The sequence below is a fragment of the Hemicordylus capensis genome, chromosome 4 (assembly GCF_027244095.1).
Source record: "Hemicordylus capensis ecotype Gifberg chromosome 4, rHemCap1.1.pri, whole genome shotgun sequence".
In the NCBI taxonomy this organism is placed as follows: domain Eukaryota; kingdom Metazoa; phylum Chordata; class Lepidosauria; order Squamata; family Cordylidae; genus Hemicordylus; species Hemicordylus capensis.
Window position 1 is genome coordinate 23409727 of NC_069660.1, and position 18382 is coordinate 23428108.

At 44.8% G+C, this 18382-nt stretch overlaps 1 protein-coding gene across 3 annotated transcripts in view; it reads left to right on the plus strand.

The window, feature by feature from the left end:
• The window catches only part of LOC128324941 (uncharacterized), a 223484-nt gene that overhangs the window by 54530 nt on the left and 150572 nt on the right, over positions 1-18382 (plus strand). The window contains exon 1 of one of the 3 annotated variants that reach the window (XM_053250164.1): positions 3134-3314. The exons of the other annotated variants lie outside the window; for them this stretch is intronic. Within the exon in view, the coding sequence (XP_053106139.1) occupies positions 3282-3314 (33 nt within the window). The 5' untranslated portion in view covers positions 3134-3281. Of the gene's footprint in view, positions 1-3133; positions 3315-18382 lie in introns of those variants that run through there. 3 annotated transcript variants of the gene reach the window in all.

Consider the following 18382-nt stretch of genomic DNA (forward strand, 5'->3'; position numbering starts at 1 on the left):
TACCCCCAAACTCCTTCCCCGCCACTAACCTTTCCTCTTGTTCCAGTGGTGGCAACAGGATAATGAAGGAATGGCTGGTAAAACTCCAATTCCCAGCACACTTTGCATCTGATATGCAGCCATCGCAGCATGCCAGGCACTCAGAAGGGAATGAGGAGGGTAAAGTAAGAGAAAGGGAAGGGAAAGTTGGTGGGGGCTTGGAGGCAGGGGTAGATGGGAGGATGCATGGGCAAGAAGGAGGTAGGGAGAGAGGGTTTGCATTCCTTTCCCACTCAGAATAAAATCTGATCTGCAGAACTCTTGGTTCACAGTGCTGGTTTTGCCTTAGAGGTGTGCATTTCGAACCTGGTGGATTTTATTTCCAAGCTGTGGTCTAGAAGCTGTAGCTGTGCATTTAGAAGCATCAACACACAGTGTCATGGATCCCACCATGCCTGCCACCACGTGTCACAGCCTGGTCTCAACCAGACCCGTGATCTTAAGCGTCACCACTGCCACTTTAAAATAGTTCCATTCAAATCAGTAGTCCTTCGGGAAAATTTAGTACAAAACAGCAAGGAATAAATATAACTAGCTGGAACATCTGCACCTCCAGTGGCCCACCCACCCAACACCACCTTTCTCCCCCACCCACGGCTTTCTGGCCTGCACGCTTCTTCTCTCTCTTGCTACTCCCCCCCCCCGCCACTTTCTGGCCAGCAGGCCAACTGGCCCACTTCTCCCCCCCCACCGACCACCCTCCACTTTCCAGCCGGCCAAGCGGCCCCCTTCTTCTCCCCACCAGTGCTTTCTTGCTGGTGGGATGGCCGGCCAGCTTCTTCTCCCCCCACCCGGCCTACAGGGCTTTCTGCTTTCTAGCTAGCTGCTTCTTGACTGCTCACCCTCCCTCCCTCCGACCACCCACTGGCCTCCCCTGCCTTCTCCGCCTGCCCGCCAGCACCATTGTTGTTTTCCCGGCCGGCTGACGAGCCAGCCATTAACTCCTGGGTCCACTGGCTGGCTGCTGCCATTTTCTCTTCCCCCCCATTTCCATCGCTATCCGGCAGCTCTCCGAATGCTCATGAGAGCTGCCATGCATGGGCTTAGCGATGGGTACGTTTCAGAGAATTAAATATATATATATATGATACTTTATTATAATGCATCCAATCTATCCTACACTGATTGTGGGCCCTCACACAGAACCCTTACAACGAGTCCTCTTCAATCACCCCTAGTCAGCTTCTGCAACAAGCCTGGCTTGTCCCTTGCTCAGCCTCAAGTCCTGCTCTTCCTTCCCAGTTCTGGGGGTTCAATCCCAAACTGGTCCTTCAGCTGCTTTGGGAGTGATTCAGTCCTCCAGAGAGTCTCACTCTCCCCATGATTTCTCAGCTGTCTTTCCAGCAGCTTTTCTCAGTTCTTCTTTCCAACTCCAGCTCCGATTCCTTGTGACTCTGCTTCTGACTCTGACAGCAACTTGTCTGCCTTGAACTCCTTCACTTGAACTCTTCAGCTCTCCAACTTGCACCAAAACTATGCTGAAGGCAGCCTCCTTATATTCTACTTTCCCCCTCCAAATTTTTTTTAAACCAATCAAAACAGCTCAAGAAAGACTCCTGCCTGAAACCTTGGAAAGCTGCTGCCAGTCAGTGCAGACAATGTTGAACTAAGAAGGACCATGGGTCTGACTCAGTATAAGGCAGCTTCCTATGTTCCCATATATGTTCCTATGTGCCTCAGGTGGGTGCCAGGGGCTATTTGATTTCTGGCCAATGCCTGCCAGTCAGAGAGAGAGAGAGAGAGAGAGAGAGAGAGAGAGAGAGAGAGAGAGAGAGAGAGAGAGAGAGATGCATAGATATAGATATCTATCTAAAATGTCACTTTTAGAAACAAAAATAAAATGGGGACATATTTCCATCATATACACATGATAAAAGACAGTACTTACAAATTGATGAACCTATATAATTCTGTCTAAGGTACGACTTTATTAGCATATGTATCTTGCCCTTCCTTCAAGATGCTCAGAGCAGCCCATATTCCCAAGGCATCTTCCTGTTTGGCGCAGGGCAAGTTCTATGAGTCGCTTAATTTCAAGATGGAACTATATTTGGTGCCTTCAAGTCATCTTTTCCCAAGATCTAAAAGTGTTGTGTATTATATCACTTTGTTCAGAGGTATTCAATTTAAAAATAATTGTGTATTTTGTAAAAAAAAAAAATTGCAATTCTTAATAACACACACCTTGTTATTTTCCAGAACAAACTAAAACTGACCAATATTTACAGGGATATGTGAAGCGTTGACACCCAAATCAAACTGGCCCAAATGCACTTGATTCAACCAAAATGTAGAGGTTTCCTGCCTACATTTCCTTACATACCCTGCATCACTGATTTTCTTTATTGACATTTTATTTTTATTGGATTGTGATTTGACATATATAGATAGATATAGATACAGATATTTAATTAGATGTGAGCCACCTTGAAGAAGTATCTTTTGAATGGAAGGTGAGATAAACATCTCTTTAATAAATACATAAACATCCCCTTTGGAATCTGGTCTATCTCCTGCCGTCCCACCCACCCTGTTAGCTTTTTAAAACTGTAAATCTCTGCATCAAATGTCATCACCACTAGATGTCTCTATCGGCTTTCTGTATGCATTCTCAAAAACTCTGCCAAAAGTTTATTTTACATTTTAAAAAACATTTAAATAATTAATTGCCAGTTTCTTTCTCTGTACTTCCTCTTTTCTTTTCTTTTTCTTTTTGGACATGTTAACACACAAGAGAATCCCTCCCGTCCAATATTCAATCAGCCTTAAGCTGCAGAGCAACAACATTTCTCTTGCTTAAAAACGGGATCAAAATTAGGCTGCACACACGAATTAGATGCTCCCTATGACTTCATTCCGAGAATTAGATGCTCACAGAAAAAAAACCCCAGGAATTAAAATTAAAAGATGAACTGCGATGCATCAGATCATTTCTGATAATCACAGCGAGTGTCATGCTCTTTCTGATCTAAGGCTCTGCAGATTGCTCCCCCTTGTGGCAGCTTTCTGCACTGCCATGGGTTTTAGGGTGTTTTTTTTAAAGGCCCCGGGCATGCCCTGCCCTTTGTGATAACCCAATGGCTTCCTCTGAAGCAGGAAAGAGAAGAGGCTTCCTTTCTGAGCCAGGCCTTGTCTGGGAAACAAGGTCCACTTGTTCTGCTTTGCTTGTTCCCTGCTTGCTTTGATGAACCATCTGCTTAAGTTGGCTTCTGGCATGTTCTTGACCTTTGGCTGCTGCTCTGATGGCCAAGCTCTTTGCTCAGCTTGACCTCAAGGTATTTATTTATTTATTTATTTATTTATTTTATTATTTATTGAGCATATTTGTATACCACCCACTACCGAAGTCTCTAGGCAGTTTACAACATTACAACAAACAAATAGTTTTAAAAACAATTTCAAACATATAAAAGTTCAAATTAAAATAACTACCCATAAAACCCACTAAACTAAAAAAGCTTGGCTGAAGAGATGTGTCTTCAGCTGTTTCCTAAAGGTCAACAGGGATGAAGCAGCTTTAATCTCAGCAGGGAGTGCGTTCCACAGCTCTTGGGCAACTACAGAGAAGGCTCACCTCTGAGTTGTCACCAGACGAGCCAGCGACAACCTCAGACAAACCTCCCTTGAAGATCTTAATAGGTGGTGGGGTTCATAATGAAGAAGGCGTTCTCTTAAATACAATGGGCCCAAGCAGTTAAAGGCTTTATAGGTAATAATCAGCACTTTGCATTTTCCCCAGAAACCTACTGGTAGCCAGTATAGTCCTTTTAAAATCAGAGTAATATGGTCTCTTCAGGACGCCCTGGAGACCTATCTGGCAGCAGCACTCTGCACCAATTGCAGTTTCTGGACTACTTACCAAGGCAGCTCTACGTAGAGTGCACTGCAGTAGACAAGCCTGGAGGTTACCAGCATGTGCACTGTCTTAAGATCACTCACTTCCAGGAAAGGGTGCAGTTGGCGAACCAGTCAAAGCTGATAGAAAACACTCCTGGCCACCACCTCCACTTGAGGTATCAGAGAGAGGGTTGAGTCCAGAAGTACTCCCAAACTGCGGACTTATTCCTTTCTGGGAAGTGTAACCCCACCCAGAACTGGCAGATCTATCCCATTTTCCGAACTGCAGCTTCGTATAGTAAGCACCTCTGTCTTGATTGGATTCAGTCTCAGTTTGTTATCCCTCATCCAGCCCATTACTGCCTCAAGGTAAACATTTAGGGAAGTTATGCTATTTAGGGAAGGTATTGCTTGAGCAACAACTGGCTCCCTCGCTTGCCATTCCATTGCTGCCACATGCCTCTCATCTAGTCTTAATCATCCAACTGCTAAGAGTTCTTCATGGCTCCTGCTCTTGCTGCAAGAGCCAGCAAGAAAGTCTCCATGGGCTGGATCCGGTCCTCAGGCCTTACGTTGTGCAGGCATGTGCTAGATGGACCAGTGGTCTGATTCGGCCTAAATCAGTTTCCTATGTCTCTCTGTTCCTATGCTGTATGCAAAACCAGTCCACGCAGTTCACAGAATACCTGAATAGGGCTCCTGCAATGCTCCCAATGACATCATTAAGAGCACAATGAGGCCTGAACATCCTCCACAGCCCGTGAAACATCCAGAATCTCCAATGAGTTCCAAGCCCCTCACCCATGGACCCCAGCCACCTGCCCCTTCAACTTCTTCATTTTATCCCCAACATGATCTGTCTGCAAGATAAATGACTGGGGACTTTTACTCACAGCAGGTTTTACCGCGAGTTTATGAGGAGGCTTAATGAGAACTTGAAGTTCTCCCAAAAAACTGTCACAAATAGTGGATTTTTTTTAACCCTGGATATAAAGCGGGCTACACTCTAACGCACAATGAAAATCCCAAATTGTGTGTGAACTGCTCCCTGATAACTCGCAGGGACCTCAGGGTAAATCTAGTCGATATGTGAACATACCTCCTCCATTCTAGAGGAGATGTGAGTTAAAGGGCTTCTAAAACCCTGTGTGAAAAGCTTGCGGAAAGCTTCTCTGCAAGGCTTCCTGGCACCAGGAATACTGACATGGTGGCACCCCAAGTCTTAAGGATCCTAGGACATGTAGTTTCCTATGGCACCTAGGTACTCTCAAGAGACATCAGGTTCCCTGAAAATTATATCAAGAATAATGTGCATGCTTGCAAATGAATAATTTGCAATAATAATTTCTGCTTGCAAATGACAGACGATTTGGTGTTGAGCATCTCTAACGGTTGATGGATGAAGCATTTTCTGCAAATACAAATTCTGGCAAACTTCCTCTTGAGGCCTGATGTGACTAAGATTTTTGTGGGTGGGTGCAGAAGTGCTTGACGTTAAGAACTGAAGTTAAAAACTTCTCCACATTTTTTAAGCAACCTTTTTCACTGGAGAAGAGTGGCGAAGAGTAATACTGGGTGGAAATTGATTTACTGTACATAATGCTGATGGCCACAGGAACATCGGAAGCTGCCGTACACCGAGTTGGACCACTGGTCCATCTACGGTCTATAGTGACTGGCAATTTGGTTCTGTAAGGTTTTCATTGCGGAGTCCTTTCCAGTGCTACCTGGAGATGCCAGGGATGGAACCTGGTACCTTCTGCATGCAAAGCACATTCTCTACTACTGAGCTAGACTTTTCTATCCACAACTGAAAACCAGGTTTACTTATGAGTTGGACCAGGCAGGTAATTTTGGAGCCTGGACCTAAAGGCCTTTGAGCCCCCCCCCCCAATTAAGCATCATCATGCTCGGCCAAGCAACCACACCACCGGGACAGACTAAAGAGGATTTGGGGGGACACCAGGGGCTGTGGAGGCCCTGGACTTGGGCCCAGATGTCCAGGGGTAAGAGCACCTCAGGAACCAGGAAGCAAAATACATTCTGCACATGCTCAGAGGCACACACCCCTCCAGCCCCACCCTCAGGTATTGATATAAATGTATTGTAGTGAATTTGCTGGCCTGCTCTTTTGTTGAGCAGATTTCTAGCTGTCAGTGCAGGAAGCGAGAAGATGTTCCTGAATAAAGCACTGATGGCCTTTCCCCCCTCACGGTCCTGGAAGGCCATTAAGGGAGTCTTGCAGGATGGCACTGCAGGTGGTTACAAGCACCTGATAAGAGAGGTTGATGAAAGACTGTAAGATGACCCTTTCTCTTCTTCTTCCCCTGCTAGTCAGAGGTGTCTGTGCGGTTGGTAAAAAGGGAGCTGACAAGATGGGAGAGGCAGGATTTTTTTTGAGAGGTTGGCCTGGAAAGGCCCAGCAGGAGAAAGCTGTGTTGGGCTGGCTCTTTGAGGAACTGATATCACCTGTTGCTAACGTGTAGGAGTGTTCTGCAAATCCAGCCCTGTCTAATGTTCAAATAAGCCAAGCAGTAGCTCTGAGCATACTGAAAACAATTGGAAATGATCTGACAGGGAAATAATCAGAAGGACATGACCCCCTACACACACCCGCCAAATGTTCAGGTTTGATCAGATTGTGTTAGAAATCCAACCGTTTTTCAACACTCAGTCAGATGCTTGCCCCTGCCACCTGCTATCATTCACCTTTCAACCTGAAGCTGTGAGTGGATCCAGTGTTCCAAGGAGAAAGAAGAGGACTTTGTGAGTGCTGTTTCCTTCACCCGCTGAGGTCCCAGGTAAGGGAGGGGTAAGGAGAGAGAAGGCCGAGTTCTGATAGGCATGTCAGAACTCGGGCAGTTTCACATTGACAGGAGGGGATTTTGTTGGAGTTCCGAGTGCTGGTGGAGTTCCCTTTTGTGATCACAGAACTCATTCTTAAAAAGCTCACCATAGGGCATAATGGGTCTGACATGCCTGTCAGACCATTCTGACTATACAAACCTACCAAGCAGTACAAAGCCCTTGGAGAAGTGGAGAGTGGAGGGCATGTAACAGTATCCACATTACGGATGGCAGAACATTTTGAGGTCAAAGTTTTGAGGTCAAAGTGTTTCAACTTGAAACGGACTATTTTGAATGTTTCAAGCTCGAAACGAAACACCCTTTTAATAAAGGGCATGTTTTGAGCTCGGAGCAGAACAACCCTGTTTCAACTGAAACCTTTTGACATTTTGAGCACTATTTTAGAGGACGGTTTTCCCCTTGCTGATTGGCTTCTGGCACTGGCTTCTGATTGCCTTGCTTCTTGGTTGGCTTGTTATCAAGCAAATCAAAAATTGTCATGGGCAACTGTGCCCCTATTGGCTGGGGGCGGAGGGGGGAGGAAGGAGGGAGGGGATTTCAAAATGTATTCAAAGTGACCAGTAGGCAGAGAGAGCCCTTATTCCACTCTTGAAGAGGATACATCAGGAGAGAAGGAGGAAGGAAGGTTTTATTTTTGTGGTTTTCTTTTCTCAGCACTGAAAATAATATGCTGTGCTGTTGCTGATCTATCTATCTATCTATCTATCTATGAATCAAGTTGTGCCATTGCGTCGGTGTCGACTCCTGGTGACCACAGAGCCATGTGGGTGGTTTTTTTTGGTAGAATACAGGAGGGGTTTACCATTGAGAGTAGAGCTTGTCTGTAGCAAGCATAACTTGTCCTATTAGCTAAGCAGGGTCTGCCCTGGTTGCATTTGAATGGGAGACCACATGTGAGCACTGTAAGATATTCCCCTCAGGGGATGGAGGTGCTCTGGGAAGAGCAGAAGGTTCCAAGTTCCCTCCCTGGCAGCTTCTCCAAGATAGGGCTGAGAGAGATTCCTGCCTGCAACCTTGGAGAAGCCGCTGCCAGTCTGTGTAGACAATACTGAGCTAGATAGACCAATGGTCTGACTCAGTATATGGCAGCTTCCTATGTTCCTATCTCCTGGACAGTATGAGATGATATATTTGTGCAATCCCCCAAACTTCCATCTCTGGGAAGTTTACAACAACATACAGGTGAAACTCGGAAAATTAGAATATCGTGCAAAAGTCCATTAATTTCAGTAATGCAAATTAAAAGGTGAAACTGATATATGAGACAGACGCATTACATGCAAAGCGAGATAAGTCAAGCCTTAATTTGTTATAATTGTGATGATCATGGCGTACAGCTCATGAAAACCCCAAATCCACAATCCCAGAAAATGAGAATATTACATGGAACCAAGAAGACAAGGATTGAAAAATAGAACAATATCGGACCTCTGAAAAGTATAAGCATGCATATGTATTCAGTACTTGGTTTGGGCCCCTTTTGCAGCAATTACTGCCTCAATGCAGCGTGGCATGGATGCTATCAGCCTGTGGCACTGATGAGGTATTATGGAAGGCCAGGATGCTTCATTAGCGGCCTTCAGCAATTCTGCATTGTTTGGTCTCGTGTCTCTCATCCTTCTCTTGGCAATGCCCCATAGATTCTCTATGGGGTCAGGTCAGGCGAGTTTGCTGGCCAATCAAGCACAGTACACTGTATACTTTTCAGAGGTCCGATATTGTTCTATTTTTCAATCCTTGTCTTCTTGGTTCCATGTAATATTCTAATTTTCTGAGATTGTGGATTTGGGGTTTTCATGAGCTGTACGCCATGATCATCACAATTATAACAAATTAAGGCTTGACTTATCTCGCTTTGCATGTAATGTGTCTGTCTCATATATCAGTTTCACCTTTTAATTTGCATTACTGAAATTAATGGACTTTTGCACGATATTCTAATTTTCTGAGTTTCACCTGTACAATAAATTAAAATAGACTTAAACACCTTTAAATGATTTAAAACCCCAAGTGTAGTTAAACAGCTTAGTTGAAAAAAGTTGTCAGAGAAGAGGAGGCTCTTTTTTCAGCAGGGAGCACATTCCAGAGTCCTGGGGCAGCAACAGAGAAGGTGTGTCCCTGTCCCTGCAACTGCAGACAAACCTCTCCAGATGATCTCAATGGTTGATGGGGCTCATGGTGAAGAAGATATTCTCTTAAATACCCAGGGCCTAAGGTGCTTAGAGTTATAGGTTATAACCAGCACCTTGTATTTTGCCCTGATACTTATTGGTAGTCCGTGTAGTTCTTTCAGTACAGGAGTAATATGGTCTCCTTGAGAAGATCCAGAGACCAAGCTGGCTGCCAAATTCTGTAACAACTGCAGTTTCCAGACTGTGTTTTAGAGGCTGTTGATGTGCATTTTAAAAACAGTATTTAATTAAAAGCCTGGGTGAACAGATGCATTTTTAAGGACTTTTTAAAAGTTGCCAGAGATGGGGAGGCTCTTATTTCAGCAGCGAGCGCATTCCAAAGCCTTGGGGCAGCAATGGAGAAGGCCCGTCCCTGAATAGGCACCAGACGAGCTGGTGGCAACTGCATACGAACCTCTCCTCATTATCTCAATGGGCGGTGAGGTTCATGGTGAAGAAAATGTTCTCTTAAATACCCTGGGCCTAAGCTGTTTAGGGCTTTATAGGTTTTAACCAGCACCTTGTATTTTGCCTGGAAACGTATTGGTAACCAGTGTAGTTCTTTTAGTATAGGAGTAATATGGTCTCTCTGAGATGACCCAGAGACCAACCTGGCCACCGCGTTCTGAACCAACTGCAGTTTCTAGACTACATATAAAAGTAGTCCCACATAGAGCACATTGCAGTAGTCAAGTCTGGGGGTTACCACATATGTACCACAGTTTTGAGGTCATTGATCTCAAGAAATGGATGCAGGAGGCATATCAGCTCAAGCTATAACTATCTGGTTTTGCTGGATATAAGATTGACAAAGGCAGAACCTGGGTGCCTTCCTTCCTTGAGTTGTGTTTTGTTTTGTTTGTAAGTTAGTGTTGTGGTGAGAAATGGACAGTAGTTGCAGCTCTCTCTGTGTAACATTTCTTGTCTATTACTGTGATGAGATACATGTTTGGCCTTGAGACTAACGAGTTTTAATCACTACTCTGGTCTGCTCTGCAATCTGCATTGCAAGGTAGACTCAGTCAAAATTTGGCTGAAGCTGCTCCAGTTGAGCTAATGGCTATGCTTGCTGCTAAGTAAGGGTGCTGCTGTGGCAGCTGTTGCAATGCTAGGATGTAAGGAGTCATATTTGTATGTGAGAGAGCAACTTGTGCCAATAATGCCAGTAATGTTACTGCAGCACAGGCACTGTTGTCACTAGAGTAGCTCAGTGATTCCTTTTTGGCCATTTTTGGATTGCATTTGAAATGTGTGTTCTGTGTTGGGAGGGACAGATTCCCCTTTACTGTGTGCTTCTGTAGTGTTTTTCAAGGCAGGGTTGCAAAATGCATTGCAAATTGCAGTGCAAAACCTGTGAGTGCACTCTGTGAGTGTAGCTTGTTCTGGCCATAGGGAGCAATGAGGAAACTTGAAACACCCCATTGATTCCCATGGGTAGCTCCTAGGGACACCAAAGTGGCTTGTGTGGTAGGGCATGATGGGTGCTACCTACCACCCTATCCACAAAAGAAATTTAACAAATTTTTAACCTTTCCCCCAAACCCCCATTGGACCATGGAAGTTTCAGTGGGAGACAAAATCCTTGTTCTCACTGAGGTGGTCAACCTAGCCATATTCAAAAACATACCTATGGATATGAATCCATGGATGCAGAGTAGTGGGATCAGGGTTTTTAAATTGTTTTTTAATTGATTGTTTTGGGGTATTTTAGGATTTTTGTTTTTGTTGTTGACTGATTTTGACTGGTTTTGTTTTGTTTGTAAACCGCCCTGGACCAAATTGGGAGGGGCGGTAGAAAAAGGCAATAAATAAATAAATAAATAAATAATCATGTCCAATGGCCTTGGCCCTGTGATGCTGTGAAGAGAGCTTATGTGCATGCAGGGAAAGAGTCTATGCATGTGTAGTTTGTTTGTATGTAGACTCTGTTTACATGAACATATGAAGGGTGGGAATGGGGCCAGGAGGCCAACCCTTGGACATATCATCTGAATATCGCTCATTTATCTCAGCTGTTCCTCTTCATACTGGAGATGCACAAGCTGCATGTTCCTCTATCCGGGGGGGCGGGGAGGGGGGAGGGAATCCCTCTACACTGAAAAATATGTCAGTGAGAACTGGATTCTAGTCTAGCCTTCTCCCTAGCACCCTAGTTTTCTACATGCGGGGAAATATGTTTTATATGGAGGAGCCATTAGTCCTTCATCTGCCATCTGATGTGCTATAACTCAACGGTTTACCAGTTCACTGAGAACTCGGCCAACGATCTCCCCATTTGTAGCCAGCTGCTGTTCTCTGGCAGTTAAGTACAATGAGGCCAGAGAGCAGTATATATATTTTCAGACTCTCTTCTGCCTGTAAATGTTTCTTGACCTGCCTCTTTATCTTGCCCTGGAGATCCATAACCGCTAAATGGATTGCTTTCCTCTCCTTTGTGTGTTGCAGTTCAATGCAAAATCTCTGCTTTCTTTGGTGTGCCGTGCATGCTAGTCCTGCCTTGTGATATTGCCGTCCTTGGAGACCCGCAGTGTCACCGCCGTGTTATCCAGAATCTCAGCAAGTACCTATTAGCCTGGGCTGAGTCATGGATTCTTTCAAGCGCAATATGCATTTCTTTTGGTACATCTAGGACTCCCCTCTTCATCCTCCTCCTCCTCCTTATTAGCTGAGCTTTGTTTTCTCCTCAATGTCATCAGGCAGAAATAAAACAGAGAAGACATTTCTCAGTTCTCCAGCTCTACCACTTGTTTCCCCTTTGGCTCTGTCTACACTAGTGCAGTAGTGGTTGGGGCAGGCATCACCAGTGCAGTAGTGAGAGGCACCTCTAAGGGCAAATCAATAGCTGCTTAGCTCTGCTACGGCTGCACCTGAACACTGCTCAGAGCAGCAGTGCGCTGCCCAGAACCCCCTGTGGCAGGGATCACCTCCAACACACACCTGGCCCCCGCAGAGCCGACCCCCCACTGGAGGCCAGGTGAGTGGCGGAGGTGATCCCTGCCACAGGGGGTGCTGGGTGGAATGCTGCTGCCACTCTGAGCAACATTCAGGTGTGGCTGGAGCAGAGGCAAAGGTAAAGTGTGCCATCGAGTTGGTGCCAGACCCATAGCCAGCTGGGGGTATGGTGTGTACCTGCCACACCAAAAAATTCTCTTTCCTCCCCCACCTCACTGACTGTTTTCACGGAACATTTTATAACCTGCTTCCCCTGACTTCTGCAATCCCCCCATCCATAAACAAACAAACAAACAAACAAACAAACAAACAAACAGATAGATAGACTTGAGGTTGGCTATAGGCCTGGTCGGTATCAACTTCTGGCAACCACAGAGCCCTGTGGTTGTCTTTGGTAGAATACAGGAGGGGTTTCCCATTGCCTCCTCCTGTGCGGTATGAGATGATGCCTTTCAGCATCTTCCTACATTGCTGCTGTCCGATATAGGTGTTTCTCATGGTCTGGGAAACATACCCGTGGGGATTTGAACTGGCGACCTCTGGCTTGCTAGTCAGGTCATTTCCCCACTGCGCCATGTGGCTGGATTAGAGGTAGCTGGAGTGGAGGTAGGCACCTATTAATTTACCCTTAAAGGTGCCTCTCACCAACCCTCCCTCACTACTGCACTGGTGGCTCCTGAAGACCTGACAAAGGAGGAGGAAGTGTATGAAAGATGTACAATATATCTCTCTAAAATCAACAATGCTCTTTTCTAGAGCAACCAGGGCATTGCTGAGTGCTGAAAAAATCTGGGCCCTGGGCCCACAACCTTCTCCATTTTGATGATTACATCTTTTTCTCTAAAGGAATGCAATGCACTCTTCCAGGTTTTTTTTTTTAAGCCTTTACTCACCAATGCATTCACTAGTGTTGGGCAGCATAGAGGATTGAGTCACTAAAGAACTGATCAAGGGCATGTGCCCAGGTGGCCTCGCGTTTTCAGTGCCCCATAGTGCAAGCTAGCAGCAAACCCTTCAGTTCCCTTCCAGTGATCTTTACTGCCCCCAGTGACAGGCACTGCTTATCCTGACTTCTAGCCACTGGTGTCACACAGAGATGCGGATTAGGGTACCAACACTTGAAATAACAAAGTCTAGTATCTGGGCAAGGCCTGATGGGCTGAGCTTTCTGAGTCAAGAGGGCAGAGCTCAGGATACAGTCCATAGGATACAGTCAGTCATTTTGGCAGGATTTTCACCTAAGGTGCACAGGGAAAGAAAGGAAGGAAGGAAAGGAAGGAAGGAAGGAAAGAAAGAAAGAAGGAAAGAAAGAAGGAAGGAAGGAAGGAAGGAAGGAAGGAAGGAAGGAAGGAAGGAAGGAAGGAAAGAAAGAAAGAAAGAAAGAAGGAAAGAAAGAAGGAAGGATGGAAGGAAGGAAGGAAGGAAAGAAAGAAAGAAGGAAGGAAAGAAAGAAAAGAAGGAAAGAAAGAAAGAAAGAAAGAAGGAAGGAAGGAAGGAAGGAAGGAAGGAAGGAAGGAAGGAAGGAAGGAAGGAAGGAAGGAAAGAAAGAAAGAAAGAAAGAAAGAAAGAAAGAAAGAAAGAAAGAAAGAAAGAAAGAAAGAAAGAAAGAAAGAAAGAAGCCCTTTCCCTTGTTTTGGGGAGGTGAATTGGCTGAAAAGCACCACTCCACCAACCTGAAGGTCCATTTGTTTTTTGCTGCTTGAGAACCGTAACATGGCCAATACCAACAGCAAAAAAATCCCAGACCTCTGTCCTATTCAGTACATTTCCACAGTTTCTTTCCAGCCCCCACGTGAGCAGCTGGGGTGTGTTCAGGAGTTAGCAGCTACCAGCCAGCAAAACTCAATTAAACAAGTATGTTCTTGTTTATTCATCAATGTAATTGCAGGACCGAGGATCAAACTAGGAGGCTTTTCTCATGAGCAGCTGAGACCGGACTAGGGCAGCTAAGCCTGGGCTTGGCTGCCTGTGAGAACCGGCGGGAGCTACGTGGCTTCTGGTGGCACCGCGGCAACAAGTCCACCTAAGGAGCCCTCCGGCTAGCCGAAGTTAAGGGCAGGAGTGCACCCTTAACTCGGGCTAACTGCTCATGTGTGAGTGCCAGCGGCTCCCAGCCAGCGCTGGCACAGGTGTGAGCTCCTGGATGTGCACTCACATGGTGCATTGTGGGATTTCTAGGGTCCGGGAAGACACATCCCGACCCCCACATTTCCGCACTGCCTAGGGCAGCTGTGGACCATCTGGGTGCACGATCCATGCGCCCTGACTCACCCATTGGATTGTCTGCACAACTGTCCTCAAGCCCTCTCAGACAATCGTGAGAAAGGGCTCTAGATGTGATAGGAATGGCACTGTCATTCAATTAAGGGCTCGGTATTACTCTAATGTGTCAGGGGCTGATACAGATCAGGCCAGTGATGCAGAATTAGGGGGTGTTTAACCTGGGCCATTTCCCTGCTGAAAGTCACTCAGGAAGTTATCTAACCCCCAAAGTGCCATAGTAGGGAATAGCCCCTTCAGGGTTAAATAATGTTAAATCATCATTTGAGGAGGGAGGATTATTGGTGGGAAACTGGTATCAAAAGTAAATACTCTCTATTTCTGTGCCATGGTTCTAATCTAGATGGGATCCCCACGGCACTTTCCAGATTGCACGCTATCACAGTGTCGCAACAGGTCCCTTAAGTGTGCTTCCGTATTGCCTGTGATTTGACATCACCGCCCCTGTGTTATAAGGAAGGTGCCATTTATATTTCCGATGCCTTCTTTTGGATTTTATTGCCATGTCACAGCCCTATAATGTTGCATCTGTGTTGCCAAAATAAATAAATAAATCTGTATTTGCCCGTTGTAGGAGGCTTGCCCCCTTACATCAGATCTCTAATGCGGTTTGAATTCGGCGCCACAAAATGTTGCAGTTTACACCGCTTTTTGCAGTGAAAGGCTTGCAATCTGGAAAGCACCCATGTTATTATTATTTACATTTTATATCCCGCTTTTCCTCCAAGGAGCCCAGAGCGGTGTACTACATACTTAAGTTTCTCCTCACAACAACCCTGTGAAGTAGGCCAGGCTGAGAGAGAAGTGACTGGCTCATAGTCACCCAGCAAGTATCATGGCTGAATGGGGATTTGAACTCAGGTCTCCCCGGTCCTAGTCCAGCACTCTAACCACTACACCACACTGGCTCTCTATGTGGTTGCTATTTTAAAATGAAAGCAATTAAATAGATGGATAACTCTTTAATGGAATGTTAAACCCCTGCTAACTGAGCAAAGAGGCACCTTTCAAAGTGGTAATTCTCTTATATTTAGCAGGGGGAGAGCAACTGGCCCTATCCAACCCCAGCACAGCATTCCTCCAGTGGCTGTTCTTGGTGTCTGCCTTATGTTTCTTTTTAGATTGTGTTGACTTTTGGGACAGGGAATCATCTTATTTAGTTCTTTTTCTGTGTAAACCACTTTGCAAACTTTTGTTGAAAAGCAGTATAGAAATATTAGTAGTATAGTATAGTATAGTATAGTATAGTATAGTATAGTATAGTATAGTATAGTATAGTATAGTATGTTTAGTTTAGCTCTGAGTAGTGATTGAAATTGGGGCCTTCCCTGTTCTAGTTCATATTGGCTCTTACAGCTGACAATAAGCACTTTGGAAATATTTGGTATGCACAAGCCCAGAGAAAGTCCTCTTATTGGCAAAGAATTTTGCGGGGTTATATACAGCCCCATCCTGAAGGTTTACCACACCCCAAGATTAGCTTTGCATCCTGGAGCAAAGATCAGGTTATATTAGGAATGCAGCTGTAAAATACGGAAAATATATTCATCAGGGAGTTCGCCACACAGCAGGTTTTACTGCGAGTTTTCTGGGAGGCTTTACTGAGAACTCAAACTTATCCCAAAAAGCTGATGCAAAAAGTGGATATTTTTTTTTACCCCAGATATAAATCAGGCTGCCTTCTAATGCACAGTGAAAAAACTGAATTATGTGTGAAGTGATCCCCTATAGCTTGCAGGGACGTCAGGGTAAATCTGCCTGATATGTGAATGCACACTCTCTGTTCCAGAGGCGATGCAAGCTCAGGGGCTTTAAAAGCCCTGTGTGAAAAACCTCCGGGCGCTGCAATGCTGTTGTACAGGGCAAAGAAAACACACAGGCTCAATAGGGGGAAACAAACAAAGCAAGCCATCACTGCCTTAATAGGGGAAATCCAAAGCTGGCCATGGAGCAAGGCCAGCTCAAGCAGGGGATTTTTTTTCACTACCTTAGGTTAATTAACATTTTATCTCTTCCCTTGCTTTCAATATGAGGCTGGTTCTACACAGGCAAAATGACGTGGTAGAAAGCAGAAGTGATAGCATGGATTACGTCCCTCTGGAGTTCAGGGTGGAGATACAATTCTGGCTGCTTACCTATAAGAAAAAATCCCTGCCAGTAAAAACAACAACACCCTAGCTTTAGGGAGAAAGGATCTAGAATAGATCTCTACTAGTTTTTCATGTATAAAGATTTCTGTAATAGGGGGACTTTCCAAAGAGAACCTCCCTACCTGCAGCCTGTCATGATACAAGCTCATCAAAAGTCTTCTACCTCACACCTACCTCATTCTTTTTTTACATGGAACCTCAGCCTGATAGTGTGCTGACCATCCTGGTCATCAAGATCTGACCAGGATGGTATTTTCATATTTTATTTTGTGTTGCTCCTTTCCTTCTTCCCCTTTGCAGCTGCATGTATGCTCTGTGTAATCTTTCAGAAGAGCTCTGAAAATTCTGGATTCCACCCCCTAGAATGCAGGGGGCATGCAGGGCATTTCACCAAGTGGCTGAGCTAGTTTAGTCTAAATCTTGCCCAAACAGAAATGGATCAGACTGATTCAGGTATGGAACATTAATAGAATCGACCCGAAAGAGTATGTTCATGCCTAAAACTGACCTCCATTTTAAGATTTGCTTTGATAGAACCATTTGTTTATATTGAAAGATGATATCCGAATGATTCATGATGCCCCTATGAAGATGTCTAAAGATTCTGTGTTTTCAGACTCCTCATTTTTCATTTGAATGGCTGTTTAGACACAAGAGGAACAAGGCTAAAGCCTCGGGGGGGAAAGGAGATATGTTGTTTATTATTAACTATCTCTGGTACAAAGTCCTGCACATTATATCAGCAGAATCTGTTAAAGCTATCAGGCCTAAACATACTGTATACAGCTTCATATATTCACATATTCAGAAATGATCTGGGTGACATTTATTAGTGTGTTCGCACGGACTTTGCCATCATGTTGTGTTTACAAAAAGGAATAAGGCTAGAATGCAGATACCGTGTGATATAATGTTCTGTTTAAGAAAATAAAAGTTGTCTTGCTAGGTTTAACCAAGGTTCATCTTGTCATTAAAGTGTTTTATTCAAAAAACAGCTGAGGGCTACTGACATTTTATGATGTTCAATGCATGTATAGCCGTACACACAGTCTGTACCCTACATTTGAGGAGTCTAGTGCCCAGGTTGACTTTTAAAAGGAACAGATTGACAGTCATTCACACAGAAACTTGCCCATGTGTACAGACACTTGTGTACACATGCAACATAATGTGTGACTAGTCCTCTATAGCAGTGGTTTGCAACCTTTGGTACCCAAATGTTGCTGGACTAGAACTCCCATCATTCTCAGCCACAACAGCCAAGTCCATTGTGGCTGGAGATGATGGAAGCTGTAGTCTAGAAACATCTGGAAATCCCAAGGTTGGAAATCACTGTTCTTGACAGGTGCCACTAGAATGGCATGGAGGTGATGATAACCTCTCATTGTTTCTCCCCAGCGTCTGGTACTCAGAAGCATATTAATGGAAGTCCTCTTTAAGAACCATGGCGAATAACCATTGATAGATGTCTCTTCCATGAATGTATTTAATTCTTTTAAAAAGCCAACAACACTGGTGGCTGTCATCACATCTTGTGTTAGCTAATTCCATAAGTCAGCGATTCTCAAACCTGGGTCCCCATATGTTGTCAGACAATAAAATCCACCATCCTCAGCCACAATGGCCTTGCGTCATTGAGTCTGGGGACCCAAGTTTGAGAACACGTGCTGTAAGTTACTTATGAGTTATGCATACAATTCAGTGAGTTAATCAGTTATTACTTCTTTGATTGCCTTTGCAGGAAGGGATCTTTACCTGGATTATGTAATCCTTTTCAAGAAATTCATGAAGGGAAAGTTAAGCTAAGAAATATCTTTCACTCATATAAGGTTAAGGTTGTGCAGTCAAGTCGGTGTTGACTCCTGGCAACCACAGAGCCATGTGGTTTTTGTAGTTTACCATTGCTTTCTCCCACACAGTATGAGATGATGCCTTTCAGCACCTTCCTATATTGCTGCTGTCCAATATAGGAGTTTCCCATATTCTGGAAAACACACTGGTGGAGATTTGAACCAACAGCCTCCTGGTCTCTAGGCAGTTTGCTTCCCCGCTGTGCCATATATTAGCTCATATACATCCATGTAT